The 20,173-nt window shown below is 35.6% G+C and overlaps 2 protein-coding genes and 1 long non-coding RNA gene across 6 annotated transcripts; 2 read left to right on the forward strand and 1 right to left on the reverse strand.

Annotated features, from left to right (window-relative positions):
- Window positions 1-576: 576 nt before the first annotated feature.
- Rbpn-5 (Rabaptin-5) lies at window positions 577-3,256 on the forward strand. Of its 2 annotated transcripts, none has more exons than XM_068288195.1 (6): window positions 577-711; window positions 766-1,283; window positions 1,343-2,133; window positions 2,197-2,332; window positions 2,401-2,517; window positions 2,588-3,256. In XM_068288195.1, the coding sequence occupies exons 1-6, from the start codon at window positions 663-665 to the stop codon at window positions 2,885-2,887; spliced, it is 1,911 nt and encodes a 636-aa protein (XP_068144296.1). In that variant the 5' UTR covers window positions 577-662; the 3' UTR covers window positions 2,888-3,256. The 2 variants fall into 2 exon arrangements, with proteins under 2 accessions (XP_068144296.1, XP_068144297.1); XM_068288196.1 differs by having other exon boundaries at window positions 599-711; window positions 772-1,283.
- A 117-nt stretch (window positions 3,257-3,373) lies between these two features.
- Window positions 3,374-18,522, reverse strand: Treh (Trehalase). 3 transcript variants are annotated; one of them, XR_011032202.1, is made up of 7 exons: window positions 7,096-7,329; window positions 6,279-6,462; window positions 5,337-6,215; window positions 4,867-5,265; window positions 4,113-4,803; window positions 3,742-3,824; window positions 3,374-3,668 (listed from the first exon to the last, which is right to left on the reverse strand). XR_011032202.1 is itself a non-coding variant. In XM_068288199.1 (7 exons), exons 1-6 carry the CDS (start codon window positions 18,255-18,257, stop codon window positions 3,745-3,747), a joined length of 1,737 nt encoding a protein of 578 aa, XP_068144300.1. In that variant the 5' UTR covers window positions 18,258-18,522; the 3' UTR covers window positions 3,374-3,668; window positions 3,742-3,744. The 3 variants fall into 3 exon arrangements, 2 of the variants coding, with proteins under 2 accessions (XP_068144300.1, XP_068144298.1); XM_068288199.1 differs by lacking the exon at window positions 7,096-7,329 and adding an exon at window positions 18,226-18,522 and having other exon boundaries at window positions 4,641-4,803; XM_068288197.1 differs by having other exon boundaries at window positions 4,641-4,803; window positions 7,096-7,336.
- On the forward strand, window positions 14,778-15,678 carry LOC137575490 (uncharacterized). Its single transcript, XR_011032172.1, has 2 exons — window positions 14,778-14,948; window positions 15,025-15,678. It is a non-coding gene; the product is annotated as an uncharacterized lncRNA (long non-coding RNA).
- Window positions 18,523-20,173: the final 1,651 nt, after the last annotated feature.

The raw sequence follows: 20,173 nt of genomic DNA on the forward strand, positions 1-20,173 counted from the left end.
AGCAAGGAATATAAAAAAGCTTTAGTCGCGGACAGCTCCGCCAAGCGGACATTTTTCCTAGCATAGAAGAAGAGAAGAACATTGATATTACTAGAAAAGTAAAATTTAACAAAGTGATTTTAGATTGATTGTATATCAATCTGAATTGCATAAACCAACAAAAAACTTTAAAGTTTGTCTACATATGTATGAATTTTCTAAGCCACATCACTAGGTTAACAAATTTCAAATTTCTTTGACATCTCCTGCCAGCGGTCAAAAATTCGGCAGCTTTTGTTATATATTCGTGATCATGGGGCGTCTATGGGCGTCGTTCATTCAAGATTAGTAGCTAATTAATAGATAAGAATGGTAATTAAGGTTTTCATTATTTTACAGTTTTTACGACAGTAAAAGAAAGAAAATTATAAAAATAATATTAAATTATATCACAATATTTAAAACTTGAAATTATGTTTAAACAGTCACTTACTATCTATTTAATCACACGTTAAGTGGACTAAAATTGCAGTAATCACTGAATTTAAATGTTGTTTTAAAACTCCAAGTTTTGATGTGATATTAGTACGGCAACGCCGTCGATATCAATTGTTATTAACCCGCATCCGGTAACACTGTTGTTGGGCAGTGATTCTGGAATCTGAAAATAAAATATAATAAAAATGGAAGAGAATGAGACCAAAATGACGGAATCCGCAGGCCCTACTAACGGTAAGACCAGTGACCGATCCACATTGTCTATTTTTTAAGTTGCTACTTTTCCAGGTGAAGGTGAAGATGACGCTACGAGTGAGATGCGTAAACTGCAAAATGAATTTAATGTCCAGAGAGCCAAGATGAGGGAATTGTTTATGCAGAAGGAGCTGGAATTGAGTCAGTGTATGGCCGAACGAAAGCAATTGCAAATGGAAATGGACGAACTCAAGACACACATAATGGTAGCGGATCTAAAGTCGGAGAATGAACTGCGGATGAGGGACTTTAAGGCACAGGAGGAGATATCCTCCCTGCAACAGCTTGTGCAGGACACCATCGAAGAGTCATCTAACTACAAAAGCGAGCTAGAACGCATTAAATTAGAGCTAATCAAATATCAACAGCAGCAGCTACAACTGCAGCAACAGTCGGAATCATCAGTAGGTAGTGGGCTGGCTCCTCAAGTACTGAATCAAGTGAAAAAAACTTTGGGCTCGGTGCGAAAATTAGGTAGCGACTCTTTGAACAGCAGCTTCCAGGCGGATGATGATCATCCAAGGGGGAAGCCAGCCAATAGTAAGCAATATGTAAGTCCAACAGATGTTCCCAGATGTTTCGATTCTCTTAACAAAGTGATCTCCTACAGGCCTCTGAAGATGCAGAAATGCTACATTCCATAGTCGAGCAGCTACAAGAAGAAATGAAGGCGTTGAAGGAGAAATTGCGAGAACAAGATGAACAGCTGCAGTCAAAGCCGAGCATTCACGACGAGTCCTTGCCCATACACCAGTCCACATCAATGGAACTAGCTGACAGCTCTTGTGAGTCGTGCATTACGGCTGAAAAGAAAACCGAAGAAGTGAGCTTGCAAGTGAAGCGGCAACAAAAGCAAATCGATTTGTTGCAGAGGCAACTTGTCGAGTCGCGCGAAACTTTGACCAAAGAGGCAGCGCTGAGGAAAGATCTCGAAGATCAATGGCAGGAAAAGCGAGAGGCCCACAAAACCGAGGTACAGAGTCTACGTGAACAAGCAAAGACCCAAGAGCAGCTGCTTTTGGATATGCAACAGAGGTTCCTGGAGACCAAGGATGAAGTTAATCGACAATTGCAACGCGTTACCGATGACCGGGAACGTGTTAACAAGCAGCTGGAAACATTGCAGGCGGATAATGATTTTTTGTCTGGGCGCTATTTGGCGACATCCGAAGAGATTGAGAATCAAAACATAAATCTGCCCAATACAGTTGTGGAACTGCACGAGCTGATGCTCCGCCAACAGAGCGAATTGATCCAGGCTCGAGTAAGCAGCGAATATGAAAAGCAAAAGTGCGTTAGCTCGCTGGATGAGATTCAAATTCTAAGGGCCCAGCTGGAAGAAAGCAACAACGAGCGAAGGGCATACAAGAGGAAGATGCAATTAGATATTAAGTCGCTACAGTAAGTTCTCCCGTTATTAAAAAAGTGAAAAAAATGCCCAAGTTCTTTTTTTTTTTATTGCAGAGATCGTGTTACCGAGCATTTGGTCACAGTTCAAGCCTATGAGACAACGAAAACCCAATTGGAACGCAAGGAGGCTGAGCTGAATAAACAGTTGTCCGATTGCCGTGTAGAAATCATAGAGTTACAGGACTCCAATGTAAGTTAGAAATCAGTAAATTATCCTGCAAATTTGCGTCACAATTAAATATTATATTGTTTATTTAGGAAAAGCTTTCAAAAGCAAATGTCGAATATAAAAGTAAAATAAAAACCTTGCAAGAGGAGCTCTCTACAATGGAAACAGTGCAAAAAGATTTTGTAAAATTATCACAAACGCTACAAGTATGAAGAAAATAGGAAACTTTAATTTTATAAATCTTGTATAATATTTGGATTTAATAATCTATTGTAGATGTCCCTGGAAGAGCTTCGGCACGCCGATACGGAAGTACGCTGGCAGGACGACGACGACGTGAACAATTGTCCGACGTGTAATGCTGGATTTACGGTTATGGTGCGGAAAATTCATTGCCGCCATTGCGGCCACATCTACTGCGATAAATGTTTAACAAAAACGGTGCCATCAGGACCACGGAAACGTGTTGCCCGAGTCTGTGATATCTGTCACACATTGCTCACTCCAAATACTGCTCCTTACTTCAGTCGGGAGCAGCAGCAGCAAAGCCAACCGCATCAGCAGCAATCCAATTAGGCAAAGGATATTTATCATAGAGTCTAAATTTCCACATTATTTATTTTGTGTAATTCTTAAATGTACGTCTACTAGTTTTGTCTTTTTCCTTTCTCCAAAATGTTAATAGATTTTTGATTGACTTTTGATATTATTTAAAAAAAAAAAAACCCAAGTTTAAAATCTTCTGCTGAAAGCCTTGTCACAATAGTTCAAGTCATATCCAAACAGATGATTCAATTAGGTTGGAAGGATTTAAATATAAATGTCAGATTGTCATTGTCCGATTTTTTACGGTACCTTCTTTATAGCTTTTTCTGTGGTAAGATTTCAATATTGAATTTAACTCAAAAAAAAAAGGTAAAAATATACAAAAATTATAAAAACTAATCACATGTGTGTATTCCTTATGTGTCCTTACCACATCCGCCTGAAAAAGAATGACATAGAGGATTCCATCATCAAGTGTTGGTGGTAATTCTTAAATTAACATGCCACAATCACATATAAAATGCATTGGATTTTTTATTCAATTCAAACTATTCAAACAATTTGGCAATTTTGCATAAACATATGTCTTCATCGGGGTTTGCGAGGATACTCATTATAAATAATAACAATGCGGGCATGCCCGGACAACTAAAAAATACATAAATCAACTTTTAAATGGAAAACTCTAATACTGCAATCTCTGAAGTACACAACAAGACAATTAGTTTAAGAAAGAAAAATAAACAACTAAATCAACATCGCACACACTGTGTTGGGTTAGGTAACTGTAGGTGAGGGGGAATCACATTAGCTGTAATGACAAGAGAAATTAAATTCAATTAAGTTGCTTTGATAAAGTGGGCCTATCTTATTTGACTACTCACTTCTCACCACACAACACGTCCGACTAAAATGGCAACAAGTGCAACAGATGCCACTCCCAACAGGCTGATCAGACGAGTGCTTGCTGTATAAATTGAACAAAATAAGAATTTGATTAGAGCAAGTCAAATCATCGATTAGATTATAATTCTTTGATCGAAAGCAAAGTGCATTTTAATAATCATTTTCATTCCTTTACGGAGCAAACAAAGAAAGCAAAGTGAAATATACATAAATATTGTGCTCGATATAGCGATAGGGTAAACAATTATGGATCTGAGTCAGTCATATGAGAACCGTTTATCCTTGGACATGTCATTGGAGCATTCACAAAATATAACAAAATTGAAACCAATGATGGGGAAACACTTACGTCTTCCGTATTCTTTCCGCTTAGCGTTATTTGACTTGAACAGGACACAACAAACGATGACGAACGAGAAATGGTAAGCGAAGAAAGATAAGATAGCTAAGATGATGGTTGATGGTGGTTGTGGATGGTTGTCGATCTCCTCTAGTATAGTTCCTATTTGTGCGTGTTTTCTAGGTGCTTGTTGGTTGCATTAGTTTTTTTTTTTTTGTTGTTGTTCTTGAACGCGATTCAGAGATAGATAGAAGCAGGTTAGCAGAAGCAGCAGGACAGGATAGTAAGAGCTTATCCTATATATTTATGACGAAGATGATGATGATGATGAGCAAATCGATGAGTGTTTGGTACTAAGTATAAGAAGGTGAGCTTTGAGGTTTGGCTTTGAGCCTCCCAGATTCGATTTGGATTTGCTTGAGAGAATGATACACAAATTGATGAATTTGATATCGGATTTGTTTTGTTGTATGGTTTTTGTTTTTGTATTTGGCATTGAATGTGGCCTGTCTAGGAGATTCTATTGTCGCTTTTCACCTGCTCCGCCACCTCCACCGCCGTTTCCACCATCTGTGCTTTGATTAATTTCGCGTCCATGCTTGGTCAGCCATTCAATGATGACTCCATTGGACCAGCCAAAACCAGTTTGTACGCCATATTCACCGCCTCCACCATGGCCGCCATACTCCTCGGCATTGTACTGGAAGGGCAACAACAATAGATCTGTAGAAATTGTAATCCAGACGATGATTCGTTGTCTTACCTTTTCATACATGTTGAAGCTATCGCTGTAGGCCTTGAAGTTGGACAGGACCCAACGATGTGCCCACTTTTTGGACAACTCCTTGGCCGCCGTTGTGCCCAAATTGTTGAGGCCTTCGACTAGAATGTATTGCATGGGAGCCCAAACATTGGGCATGTCCCACTGCTCACCAGTGTTGTACAGTGTGTTTGGCACACCTCCAGGGAACTGGTCGAGATTGTTGCGGTCAATGTACTTCAGAACGGAGGCTGAGATTTTTTCAGTGTCGGAAATGTTGTAGGCTTTCATCCAGAGGGGCGATAAATTTGTGGGTACAAAATAATCACGAGGCTTCTCATTGATTAAATCATAGTCCAGCCAGCATCCAGCCTCCTCGTTCCAAAGAACTGCTTGGATACCCTAAAAAAAAAAAACCAACATTTGGACAATGGAAAACAATGTTATCTAGCACAGACGGTGTATGTACATACCTCCATGATTTTTTGAGCCTTCGTCTCGTATTCTATCACCTTATCGGTGTTACCGGCTTTTGAGTGAAACTCTGCAATTATTTTGGCATTCCAATGAAGCAAAGCGTTCAGGTCAACGGCCACAATGGAACGGGTCTTAATAGTAGAGAGATTGCCCACATTTGTTCCATTCTCATTGATGAACCAACGCGAACTGAAATCCATTCCTGATTCAGCTCCCGATTTAATCTCACTGTAGAATGCTTCTTTGGCCTCTTCAGTTTCAAATGAACGCGCAGTCTCTACATCCTCGCTGTAGGACTCTGGCCTGGGACCGGTTGAGAAGTCACTATATACGTACAGATCGTGGCCCTTGGCCTGGACTGTGTGGTTATTGATGAAATATTCAAACTCATGCTCCAGGGTCTCCAGGGCATTGATGGCAAACAGATCGTCGTTTGTGAAATCCACATATGACTTAACCATCGCCGTCAGCAAGGGCATCTGAGAGCGTCCCCAATAGTAAACTCGGCCGCCATTTGGAATGAAACCGATTCTCTGCACAATGGACAAGAAGTTTTCAATCATGCCACGCGCCGTATCATACATCTCGCTGTAGAGCAATCCTCGAATAATCCAATACGAATCCCAGTAATAGAACTCAATGAAGCGACCGCCTGGGATGATTACGGGATTAGGCACGTATATGATGGAGTAGTAGTCCGGATTGTTTTTCACATCATCCTTCATCTTCCGACCCAATTCCTTCCAAATGTTATTCAGATCAATGCCCCATTGCTTTAGATCTGGATCGGTGATCAGATCAACGAATGCCGGATGCTCCTTCCAGTCGGTGGGCGTATACAATTCCAATTCGGTTCCCTTCTCACCAAAGTAAGTCTACAAAAACCAATTGCCCTCAATACTCATAACTAAATATAAGACTAATTGTAAGTTCCTTACATTCACAAATGTCTGAAGATCCTCTTTACTGGGTGTATTATTTTTAGCTGCCATCAATGCATCAAAATCTTCCAGAGTCTTGGCTGGCGACTGAATGAGTTTCATATCCACAAATGTCTTTGAATCATCGTATAGTTTTGCCATCTGAATGGTGTGTAGTAGATTGCCATAGCAATAGATTTGACTGAAAGGAACAAGGAAGAAATGATTTTTAATTATTTTGGGAAAAAAACTGATTTGAAGGAATAAACGAACGAATCAGTTTGGATTCGCAAGGTTTTCATCTGGGCTTTGTCTGACTCCCCCGGTTCAATATTTTCAATACTGAATCGTACTCAAAAAAGTGTGAAAACGGCTTCCCATGTCAAGAGTGGATAGCGTCAATGGATGTTGATATGCCCAATAAATTAATCCAAAAGTAATTTATCTGACGTCATTAATTAGTGCAAATCAACAACAAATTGAATGGCCATAAAAAAAAAACACTCTCTGCCTCACAATGTGGTGCTGCTTAAGTGAACACACACCTGTGTCTACGTAAAACGTGTATGTATCGCTTAGATTTGTACATAGATAGTTGGTAGTTAGTAGTTAGATCTAAATACAATACTTTGCGTCCGTCACTTAGGCGTCGCGTTCACGATGCGAAAAGTGTTCTCAAGACAGAAAAAAAAAAACCAGCAACAACACGAAAAATAACTCAGAAGGGAAGGCATTCAAGCATGAAATAATTTTATTTTAATTACTTGCTGAGATTCGAGATGGAACAGGAACAAATTACAAAAAAAAAAAAGAAAAAACGGCCAAACAAACTTACCAGCTTTCGAAATTGAATTGCTCCACATCCTTGGCAATGGCATTTCGATTCAAGGCATCTGGTGACCTTGCCTGACACACATTCAGAACGATCAGGAGGCTCGACAGGAGCCCGAAAATTAATTTCATTTTAAACATAACAACACAGATTCGATTGTTTTCTCTTTTCTAGGAACTTTGTTTCTGGTTTTGTCTAACTTTAATTTTATTTTTATAGCTATAAGTACGAAATAAGTCACAACAAGTTAATTGAGTTTAGTTTTTTGTTTTGTGTGTTGAAAGCAGCAATTATTCCCAACGATAAACGAAGTAACAAAAAAAAAAAGTTTCCCAGCTGGCATATAGGAGGAGATAAATCAATATCCTACATATATGTCCCTAACAAACTTGATCCGCAAACACGACCAGCGGCAGTCAGCGCAAGAATACTTCTGACTGTTTTCGATCTTGCTCAGTTTTATAATCTAATTGAATGCCGTCCCCGTCGACGTCCACGACGACGACGACGACTCAACCAAGATCGGCGAGGTGAGGTGAGGTGAGGTTCGCTAGCCGAAGCCCAGAGGTGATAAGGTGACGATGAGGTGACGGGTGGGGGCGTCTCTCGATAGAATCGAGTCGTGCTTTTGGGGGGCGCGTTTCGTTCTATTTATACAATCGTTTTTCATTTTCAGAACTGACCCGAACCGAATAACCGTAAATGTAGACGTAGTTGTGTTTCAATCTAACAGTTTCTAGTCTCGTGAACTTGGCGAATGCATTTTGGATACCCTGTATTTCTGATATTGTAAAGGGGATATTAATGTAGCTCCCATTAGCTGTCCTTTCTGCCAAGGACGCTTCTTAACTACAATCTCAAGCGAATTTAATGAAATATTTCACAAAAGGACAATCAATAATCAAGTCTCAATGAGAGGTATAAACTGGTTCTACACAATTCGTAACTCTAGGTTATAATGTGATTTCGATTTCTCGATACAGGGGTTTCCCAAAGTCGGATACCCCTTGCCTTTGCATATGGAATTTCTTTTTATAGCTACTGTGGGATTTCAGTTTCGGATTGCTTTCCAGTGTATCTGCATTTAAATGTGCAATTTGATGAAACTCAAACATTTTCATATGTAAATAAGTGCAATAGATAGCAAATGGAAAAAGGGGTGTATTTTAGAGATAAATAGGTTATAATAATTATTTATTTTTGTTTGCTAATGACTCGTCTGATGGACAGATACATTTATGGGAATAATTTGAAAAGAGTTATTCAAATGCAATATGGAGCCCGCATTTACTTTCCACATAGTGCTTAATTAGTTTAGTAATTAATTGATAAAATGAATCCATCAAGGTAATGATGACCTTCAAGAGGGGCCGCAGCAGTATGTATTGTTTTTTGTCTGTGTATATGTAAGAAAGTAATTTGGACAGTTTTAGGCCTACTTAAAATAATGCAAATTTAAAGCAATTAAATTGACAAGATGCCATAAAAGTGAAGTAAACAACCGTGCTCTACTTACGATAAGAATTGGGTAAATTTCCTAAAGCCATAAATAGATTAAAACTAATTGTAACCTTTATTCATAGAGTCTTTCCCAGTAATCTGAAAAAATGCAACTGGTTCAGACTGATTTGCATTAACCGATTCCAGAGAATGAGATATATGTCTACAAACACAAACACACTATTAAAATCCGCAAATAAGTCATTTACTAGATAAAGCAAGGCGAATTAGTTTCAAATTTAAAACATACTTTATAGTTTCTGCCACGTGTCTAGTCCGAGTCTGAGTTAGTTAGTTAGTTGACCGAAATTGCGTCTTGGTTTATTTCAAATTTTTGAATGGGGGAACCTCTCATGAGTCTTAATTGAAATGATTTGCTTGAATAAGGATTACGTTTCTTTTCTTTTTTTTGTGCGATGATGCGACCAATAATAATAACATCAAGATCAAAGTTCTGCAAAGCTTAAAATACAATACACTCATCATATTCATACATCTATATTTATTCCCAACTACGTTTTAAATGTGACAAAAAAAAGAATTGAAGAGACGAGGATAGGAGTGGAGAGGAGAGAATAACGCTCCATTGACCGGGAAATGGAAATTAAAAGTCAGCGACACGCCGCCCAATGATTTATAGCGTTTTAGTATGTATCTTAACTAATGTTTGTGGCGACTACTTCTAGCTAGTGACAAATACATGAATTATAGTTAGCCAGTGATGAATTGTCGTTGCTGGCTGGCTTAAGGGGATCGTGATGATATAAGTAACCCAAGTTAGAAAACAAAAAACATCATCTAAAAACACAATCGGAACAGTTGTGCAATTTGCAATTCAACTTGTGAGAGAGATAAACCCAAACAGATAAAGAATTAAACGCGAGAACTTCATTGTCTTTAGTCCGATGATGACGACAACAGATCGATTTAATTGGAGCTGAGTGATTTCTGTAATTTCATTCTACCGACTAGGTGCTCGGCGACATTTGATCAGTTGATCGAAACATACATAAATGGCAGGAAAATACCAACAACTAAAAAGTCAACATTCTGTTAAAGGAATTCCTCAAAATCAAAGTCAGACTCGATCTCTTGATATGGTGGAGTTCGGCTTTAGAGTAGACTCAATGCAAGATGCTTTTTTGTTTTTTTTTTGGGGGAAGGGGAAACAACAATTTGAATGGGCTTTGTTTTTATGGTTTTTGTTGTTGATATTATTATTTTTATTATTACTATTATTGTTAAGCTCGCACGACTGTTTAAATATTTGAACGGGTGTAATGGACGATTCATTAAAAATTGTTAAATGTCGGTCTCTGACTCTGATGACAAATACATACATAGTTCAACTAGACAAAGCCAGTTGGCTGCTGTGGTTGTTGTTATTATTAATAATATTTGTGTGCATGTATGTATGTACGTGTTGGGCATTGGTAATTGAATTTCAGTTATTGTTTCATTATGTTTTTGCTTGAGGGCTTCCGATTCCGCATAATGACAAGGGAGTGAGGAAAAAAAAAAAAAAAAAAAAAAACACCAAAAGATAAATACAGACAATTCCGTTCCGGCTAAATTTATTAAGAAATCATCAAAAATTCAGTGGGAGCCATGGGATAATATGGATGACTAAATCTGGTAGCGATAAGAAAGCAAAATGAAATGTTAACTAGATTAGTATCTTTAGGAGGATATCGATTAAAGATCGGTACAAATAACTCGCCTCCGACTTTTTGTGAAATCGGCTCATGAAGTCTGTCAGTAGATTATATACCTACTCTATTTGATTATATTTCTTTTCATGAGCTGCACAAACTTCTAACGTTATATACTTTTTTGTTTTTTCTCTTTTTTCGACAAAGTGTCTAGAATCCGAATGAAAACTCGTTTCTCAAACATGTTTCAATCTGTTGCATTGCCATGTGTATTTCAAAAACTTTTGGCAAGGCAAGAAAAGTCAACTTCAAGGACCACATTTAACATAATTATTTAATTGTCTAATTTCTGACAAGTGGCATCATGGATTTTGTATTTATAATTGTTTGAAAAGAAATTAGAAGATAAACTCCAAATGGAATGGACTAAAAACAAAAAGATGCGAAACAGCTAAAATATAATTAGCATATCTGGTTAATAATACTGGCTTTTAATTTAATTGGGTTGTTTTATTTTTTGTTTATTTTTTGTTCCTTTTTCAACAGTTTGACGAAAGAATACATACGCACAGTATGCCATTTTAGTAGCCATGGCTTGAGGTCGAAACTAATGCCTTTTTGTTTCTGTTTTGTTTATATTCTCTAATCATTGAAATGCAAAGACCTTTTAAGGTTGTTGACTTGCATTCGATCGACATGACACACATAATCTTCATCTACTGTCATTAAGATTTCAGTCATATTTAGAACTGAAAACATGCGATCCTTTTGGTAGGATAATAATATCATTATCGGGTTCAAAAAACGTAACACCTTTGTTTTTTAGCCTACTTAATTTGCAAAGTAATTTAATTTGAAGTCACTTAATATTACTACACTTTGATAAAGCACAAAGTTAATCAATTGTCCTTTCTTTAAAGTTCTTAGAATGAATCATTTTTCCAATTTGAAACAAAATATAATTATTTACCCAGGTCTCAAAAAAAAAAGATGTCTGGATGCTTCAAGATAATGTCTTTAATGTATCAAATTGTACTACTAACTAAAATCGAGGTGGGAAGAGTTTATGCCAAATATTAGGTTTATTCGGCTGATCTACATTACATCAAGAAGGTATTCTCGAAAGAAAGGGGGAAAGAGGTTAAGGAGAAATTTTGGAGCACTCGTTTAAGCCATTTCAAGCCTAAGATTGTCTACAAATGTATGCCTAAAAGATAACCAACTAATTCCTAATCTCTTTTTTGCAAATGCTGATATTTCTGGAGATTTCCTTTTTTGCAATATAGACCAAGAATTCCCAAAATTTTTGAATACTTTTATAAGAAATATTCTTCGCACAGCAATGACAATTGCTTTCTGTTTGAAAACACCTCAAATTACTACAAAATCTTAAAAAAGTAGCCGAATTGATCCCTTGCTATGGAAATATGACCTAAATCTTCGGGTTTTGAATGGAAGATTAAACATGAAATCAATTTTGGCTATACAATTTGGTTTAATTGGATCACCAGTTACGAACATACATATGTATGTATATTGTAGTTCCTCTGGGAAAATGTATTGAATGTATCGAAATTAAGTCGCAAAATGAATATTTTTGAATTGTTTGTCAATTGTATTTTTCGATGATTGTTATCCCCAGTCAATATTTCGCGAGAACCTTTTCAATGGGCCTTCTGTAAGTACGTATTATTATTTATTGCTTTTTTTTTTTGTTTTTAGTCATTGACAGTTGGGCTGATAAGATTATTCGACTGTTTTATGGGCAATTATGCATTATAGAATCTAAAGGTTTCGATATGACAATCTTTGACATTGATTTACTCTTTAAGTTTAAGCAGTTTGCTCTTCAATTAGATAATCCCTTTGCACTGTTTTTTATAAATTATTGAGAGCAAGGCAATCTTTAAGATTTTACGCCCTGGATTCGGTGATTTCTTTGAGTTCAAAAACAATTCATCAAGTTCAACAAGTTGCTTGTTAGTCATAAGTCTCTTACAAGTTCATGGCTGATAAGTAGCCACTCCATTAGATAACCAATTAAGTTGAAAAGTTTTGGTGGCAAGTGATTGGTATAAAGACCATGGTATACCCTGTAGCAAGTCTTTGGTAGCAAAGGACCATTTGAGAGTAGCTCACCCGTTTTCAAGTAGAATTTGTCTATTCCGAGTAAGTTAGAGAATTCAAAAATTCGGTTTATTTGCATTGATGATAAAGCGGAGAATTGAAATTAATGTCATTAAACTCCCCCTCCCCGTAAAAAAACAAAAACTCAACGATAAACATGTTTAAAAGCAAAGTAGTCTGGCCGGATTCCAAAAGTCTGTTATTAATTAGGAATATTATTTTTTAATTTCTCTTACTTTAGAGACGAGTGTTCAATTAAATTATATCCTATGACGTCACCCAGTTTAAGCCCGGTTCAAATCCTAGCATCTTGACAGGTTGAATTCTTAATAATAAATTAGTTACTAGTAAAAAAAAAAAAAAGAATCCGAAACCACAAGAAATTGTTGATACCAATGGAAAATAATAATTTAATTGCAGTTTTGTTCTGTTTGCGGTTTTCTTTCTCCTCTTGCATGAGCTTTATGCTAATTATTAAATTAAAATTGTGCTTTCAGTTTTTGTTTAGATTGGAATTTTGTGAGTTTGCATCAAGTGAGAATTGTTTTTGCGATTTTGTTTGCTGTTTTTGCTTTTTATAATATTTTCATTATTGTTTATTATATTCGCTCCCCCATTATCTCGCTCAGCAGCTGATTACACTTGTTCCAGCAAGGAAAAACTGTGTTCTTCTAATCAAATCGCGTCGGTTTAGTTAGAGTACCCGCCGATGATGTTGATCGCTTGAAGGTAATTGTTGAACTGCCTCACCTGAAGTATTCGGGATACAAATTAAACTGACAATGAGATTTACGTAAGAGCAAGTCGAATAAAAAAGTTCCCTTTTCGAGAATCAGGCACGTTTAGACAGTGAAAATTGCTTCAGCTGTCAAATCTATGATATCTTAAATTTGCCAAATTGCCGTATACTCCGATGCGAATTATTCCCGTTTCCATTTGATTTGTAGTAACATTTGCAATGGGCAATTTAGAATTTTAATGTTACTATGGTGTTTTTTGTTTCTGAGTAAGCAAAATAAATACTTCAGCTAGTATTAGGCTTAGCGATAGTCGGAAATTGAATTCAGATAAGATAGAAAAAGTACTCAATGGATTCAATATAGTCCACGTACTCGGCTCATTCTCTAGTATAAATATATAATATTTATCAGGTAAGCCTGAAAATAAATTAAACTCCCACTTGTGATTTAGCACAGAAATTAATTAATTTTTGTCCATTTCATTCACTTAAAAATGTCTTTTATTTGACCAAACTCATTTACCTTGCTTTAGATGAGGTGTAAGTTCTGTTTAGCCAACTTTTTCTTAATCGAATGGATCCTGCACGTGGGTAAAAATGAACAGATTGAAGAATATATTTGACTAGACGCATGCCAGTCTCTGTCAAATGCGAAATGAAACTAGATTTTGTTATTTTTAGACAGATAGAGAGATGATAAGAATATTGGGAGCAGTGTTGCCGCTTACGGCGGAAGCAAAAAACCGACAAACCGCGGAAAGGACAACAATGTATTAATCTGGTAAATATGTCAGCCCAGAACTAAAAAGTAATATACATATATGTATAAATATAAATGCAAGGACTTGTACGGAAAAAGGCTGAAACGACAACACTGATTGGTAGAAATAGACAAGTTTAGTTGATCTGAAACCAATTGGACGCAGCAAAGTTACACGAACCTGCAAATGTAGTAAAAGGTATAGCTTTCAGGGAAATCAATATAAGTTGATCAGTTGTCGTGACGATCAACAGCTGCTGATTCCAAATCAAGTCAGAGGGCGTGGCTAACTTTAATCGTACCGAAGATTGAAAGGAAATAAATACATTTTATTGGAAATAAAAATGTTTTTAACTTTCTAATCAAAAACTCTGCTATTGATCTTAGGTTAAGATTAATAATCTAACCACATAGTTCCGTACAGAGGCCATAACTCAATAAACAAAAAAGTCATAAAGATCAACATTTACGAGTCAGCATTTTAATTTTTAAATACGAAGAAATACTGCTATAAAGAATGCAAATAAGTATAATTAATAATTGCAAAATCATTTAATAAATTAAATAATTTAAATTTCTTAATTGTATGAAATTAAGCATTTAATTTGTACTTATTTACATTAATTAAAATCATTAATTCTAGAGTTAAAATTCTCGAGAAGAACCAAGAAAAACTATTTTCATTTCGCAATTCTTATATTTTTGTCACCTACTGTTTACTGTATAAGTTGTGTATAAGTCCGACTCAGCCTGAACTTATGCTACAAAAAACGAACTCTAACCTTGGCACTTCGACTTAGACCTTAGCACTTAACAGCCACCTGTTAAACGGTTAACATGCTGCGATAGTGCATCATATCGATTAACCGTTCAGCTGGCAGGCCATCGCTAACCAGCTGTAGTGTGCGCCCTTTTTGGACATAATTTTTTTGTTGATTGCGAGAATAGGTTAAAACAACCAAAGAACGAGCTGGTGGAGTTTTGTTTAAAACACATTCTGCCCCTAATGCTCGTTGCAAACCAAGAGATCCGAAATTGCGTTGTAGCTGCCGTGGCAGAGGCATTGGTGGCTCTCGATGTAAGTGTTATACACCCAGCAACAAAATAAAAGAAAAGCCGCAGTTTAAGGTTCATACAACTTTTGCCTTCTCCAGTTTGGGGTTCCCCCAAATGTTGTTCTACTCGCTTAATTTTAGTTTTTGGGAGATCCCGCGGTTGTTTTCTTCCGTTTTATTTTGCGGAGGTGCAACTCTGTGAACGTTCAAAATCATGGTTAATGGAAAACAGATGACTCTTGTTGAAAAAGCAAAAATTATTGCATTGGCTAAACAAAATGTGTCCAATCGTGAAATAGCGCTTAAAACTAATTTCAATGAAAGTTCAATTCGACGCTTTTTAAAAAAATATCGCGAGACGGACAAATTGGAAAGGAAGAAAGGATCTGGGAGAAAAAATTGCACAACTGAACGGGAGAACCGTGTTATTAAGCGAACGAGCCTCCAAGATCGTTTCAAAAATGCTGGACAAATTGCTTCTGAAGTGCAATTTGAAATTTCGGCTCGAACTGTTCAACGTCGGCTCAAGGAGATGGGCAAGGCAAGGACACCAGCTAAAAAACCTATTCTAACCCAGATAATGAAAGCAACTCGCTTAAATTTAGACGGCAAAATTACTGAAAGGTCGGTTAATTGTTTCACAAATAAAATTTGTCTAAATGAATAAAAACTATATAGCATATGAGAAAATTAAACAATTTGATGTGAAATTGATTGATCAATAAATCTGGTGCTGATGTGACCTAATGAAAATTTACAATGAGTTGTCTCTAATCAAGCGCCTTCATCACCAGTGTAAGTGTGGAAAGTTAATTCTGGCTTTGATCAACTCTTCTCAGAAAGGACTAAGATCTTTTATTATATTCTTAAAACGGACAAATGCTCAGGACGATTTCCTTTCAACAGTTTTGATAACAGCTTTGTGGGATTGATAATTTTAAAGGAGTGTAATTCTAATTACGCTTATGATATCACTTTGTGATAAGAACTCTTTAGCTTTGGTTTTAAAGGTAAATGTTTTTTGTAAAACTAAATTCCATTTTATATTGTTTGTAATATCGATTTGGAGATAAATATTTATTGTTGGTCTTTGTTGAATATGATCTCAAGTTTCTTATAAAGAAGTGTAGGCTACAGGATCATTGGACAGTATCATTTTTTTTGTTTCTTATCCGATTATTACAAACTGGTTAATTAACTCATAGCTTAAATTCGGCAAAATTAACCGATATAAATTGAAATATTTATAATAAATTGTTCTTAAATACGTTGCAGTTGCACATTTAGAACATATTGATTTATTGTTGGTTTTCGTAGAGCCTTTGCAGAAATAGTTAATTTAAACAATGCCTTTTGGCCAGAATAATCAAAAAGAAAAGTTTAAGACACAATGTTAAAATATTAAAATTAATCGTAAATAAAATGTTCTTTACCACTTTTCAGTGAAAATGCCAAAATGAGCATATCCAATTGAATTGTTATTGTTTATTTTATCAATTTCTCAATTATCAGCATGAATATCCGACTGTTTTTACAACAGAGACTCATTTCAATCCAGCTAGTCTCCGTGGCGGCAGACTGTTATCCTAAACCAGTTGATATAAAAATGTCAATATAATTTCCTAATTAAAAGAAAACAAATTTCAGTATTTGCAGAAATTATTTGAATTAATTAAACAATGAACTCCTGCTTTTCATTTTAGGAATATGTTTATTATAAACTATACATACATACATACATATATGTATGTACATATATCCGAAATAAATTGTATTTTTATTTTCTGGCAAAAGGGTCAGTCCCATTTTCCCAGACGAAGGGAAAAACGAATAAAAAAATAATAATTAATATTATTTTGTAACTTTTTTTAATAAAGCTTATAATGATTACATTTACTGGAAAAAACCTTTGCTTTTTTACTTTGCGAAACAGAAGGCTATTTATTTTCTATGTAACAACAACCAAAATTAGCATGAAACTAAAATCTTGCCTTATCAGGCATCGACTTTTCTTTACGGTGAATAATATGCCATACTAAATATATACATTTTGTTATTCATTCGGATAATTAATCATGGCTTTGCTAAACGAGTAGACTAAGATCCTGCGTCCGATATATATATGCATTATTTTGTATTATACGTATTCCTAACTGAACATACCCTAAACTTTGAAAATGTGCATTTAGAGGGTAAGAAATGCAAAGTACGGTGACAATTCCAAGGTCGATTCGTTTACAACTCGGACTCTTACACGTGCTCAAACTGCATAACAATTTTTGTTAACGTTTATACTTTTTAGTTTTTGGCCAGAATTGACTGCAATTTATCACGACTGAAAGTGTATGTACATTTGTACATACATATATGTATATTCCACAAGAGGAACAGTATTTAAGACGTATTACTTTAACCTACTTTTTAAATAGGTTTTTAGAAATCGAATTGGAAATTTACATGTTTCTAAACTGTAGAAAAATATAATAAAAACTAACAAAATGCCATTCTAAAACCCAAATAAAGGGTCAAGTAAGACATTTACATATATCTGTGTATATCTGTAATTTGAGATTTCCTTGGACCTCCCTATCTTTTCACGTTTACTAAGTTAACCCCCAAAGTAAAAGAATAATACTCAATACCGTTTTACAATACTCCATAGTCCATTTTCATTGAGATAAGACAAAAAAACCGATAGTTAAAAGAGTGCTAAGTATAATGTTTATGTTATTTGACCCATGTCGGTTACGGATATTCCTGTGAAAAGGCGTATTATGCATAGACAGACTGTCATAATTACATGATTACATGTACGTTATCTGAACGGGAAGCTAAAATTTCAACGGATACTCTTTCTTGTAAGAGTATAAAAACTAAACAGTTTAAACAAAAGGTCATCACATGTGGCCGGCTGACCGTGATAATGAGTAACTTAAAAACTCTTTTGCCTCAACCAACAAAGAGGAAAACAAAAACAGAATGCTTAAAATAAAACACAAAGAGACTAAAATTAGTAGATATCAGCACGTGTATATGTATATATCGTCTATGTATGTATATATATAGATTACTCTCTTCTCTAGCCAAAGCACTAGAAAACGCTCTATTGGCGGCTAGCGGAAAAGTGAAAGCCAACCAAATCATATGGTTCGGGTTTTTATCAGGTGTTGCACCAGATGTCTAGCCCCAAAGAATTGCAATCGAATATTATGCAATTTTCACAATTGTGGCGACAGAGAAACAAAAAAAGGAAGGAAATTCTCAAAAATGTCTCTAAGAAAAAGTTGAAAAACGACTTACCCATTGCCATTGATGGACTTTGCTGGTGCCATGGTTCGTAAAAATCTTTGGGCGAGACGACGAAGAGTTTGATATTTTAATGTGAATATGGTGTTGCTATTGAATTGTTTTTGCTTTTAAAGTTCAAGTGTTATTTGGCGTCGACTTTTGTGTTTTTGTTTATCACCGAACATGTGTTGTTGTTGGTTTTATCACTGCGCAAACACAATATTCCGTTTTCCATTCACCATTCACCGTTTGCTGAACTCGTCGATTTGCGGTTTTATACCTGTTGCTTTTGCGAGACACCCGACGAGACTGAAAATGAGATCGCGCGAGTTTTAGTTTTTATTAAATAATTTTAACTAATGTGTGCGTGCGAGTATGTACACGTACACGTAGTACATACATATGCTTGTATATCGGGGAAAAAAACTGAGCGAGGGTGAACAAAAATGCCGCCGTCTGATAAAAATGCTAAAAGAGAGTAATAGTGAGAGACGCTAAAGTTTGCTGCCCATTGAACCACTATTTGGATACTCTTTCAAAGTATAAAATTAAAATTGTTTAAACAAAAGAAATTTTTAAAAAAGTCGACGAATAAATTCAGATGTCTCAAACAGCTCGACAAATATCGCCCTGAAAAAATTAATAAAATTATTTTCGCTAAATGACGTTCAAAACGTGTATATCTTTCCTAAAGTGTATGCAATTTTTTACGTTTACTCTTCTGTACATCCATCTCTTTTACTCCTTTTCTTTCTCTTCTGAACTTTGGTTGATGCAATTTGCAGCAACATTTGAAAAGTGACGCGTTGACAGTGAAAAGATATAAACAAAATATTTAAGAACTTATCACATTTAACAAATGTATGTATGTCTGTATATGTTTACATATGTGTGTACATAAAAATTAATATGTGTTTGGTAAAAACTTATTATGTCACATTTGGTTCATTTTTCAAGGTGCCCTTTTGCCAATTATTGTATTTACCTTTCCTTCCCTTTATCGTCAAACCGGTTCCAAAACAAAACATTTACGTACATCATATGTACATACATACATACATACATAGATAGAAATGAGTAAAAATTTACAAGTTTCATCAACAAGAAAATATTTTCAACTGAATGTATCAATGACCTTCGTTTGTGTGACCTTTTACTTAAATATTTGTTACCAATTAAAGAGATTTTTATCATAACAAAAATATGTATTATAAATAATATAAATTATCATATAACCTGCTTGTATCATACTATAAATAATTATAATATTTGCGGTAAAGTTACAATGAGGTCGGTTACCTCTGAGACAGACAGAGGCAAGGACTTATCAGATTTGGATAATATTTGGATTAACAGCCTCTTGATTTAAAGAGCTTTGGGTGAATAATTCAAGTACAGACGAGACAAAGAGAAGGAGAGCAACCCTTGGCCATTATGAAAGACAGGACTTGGTCAAGTAAATTTGGTGGACGGGCAAAACTAGATTGACGGTCATGCTGATGGAGAATACTCTATGAGATCGGAATACCTTCGTTTAGAGTTTTGATCTACTCACGTTCCTAACTATTTTAAAGATTTTTTCTTTATTTATAGCTTTCAAAATAGAACATAATTTTAAAACATAATTTCGAATAAAAATCTTGTCCTCTTCCAGTTCTTTGACATCGAAAGAAGCATTTTTTGGGGCTTCTACACAAACCAGTAGGGGAATGTCCATTTCGTTTTCAGTATCAGTTGAGAATGATTTGCTGATACTGATAAATCTATACATTTCTCAATCCTTTCATCGAATTTCTATAGCTATAACTGGACGGAAGTTAAAACTGGATTCTACTGTGTTTGCCCAGTCAACAATTTTGTAACGATTTTGACGAAATCTCCAACCAGCGAAAGCAGCTCCGATAAGGAAAACTGTCTATCCTGTAACTGGTGCCAAAAATTATATGCGAACAGGGCACAT

This window comes from Drosophila tropicalis, unplaced genomic scaffold, assembly GCF_018151085.1.
Source record: "Drosophila tropicalis isolate 14030-0801.00 unplaced genomic scaffold, ASM1815108v1 contig_573, whole genome shotgun sequence".
NCBI lineage: Eukaryota > Metazoa > Arthropoda > Insecta > Diptera > Drosophilidae > Drosophila > Drosophila tropicalis.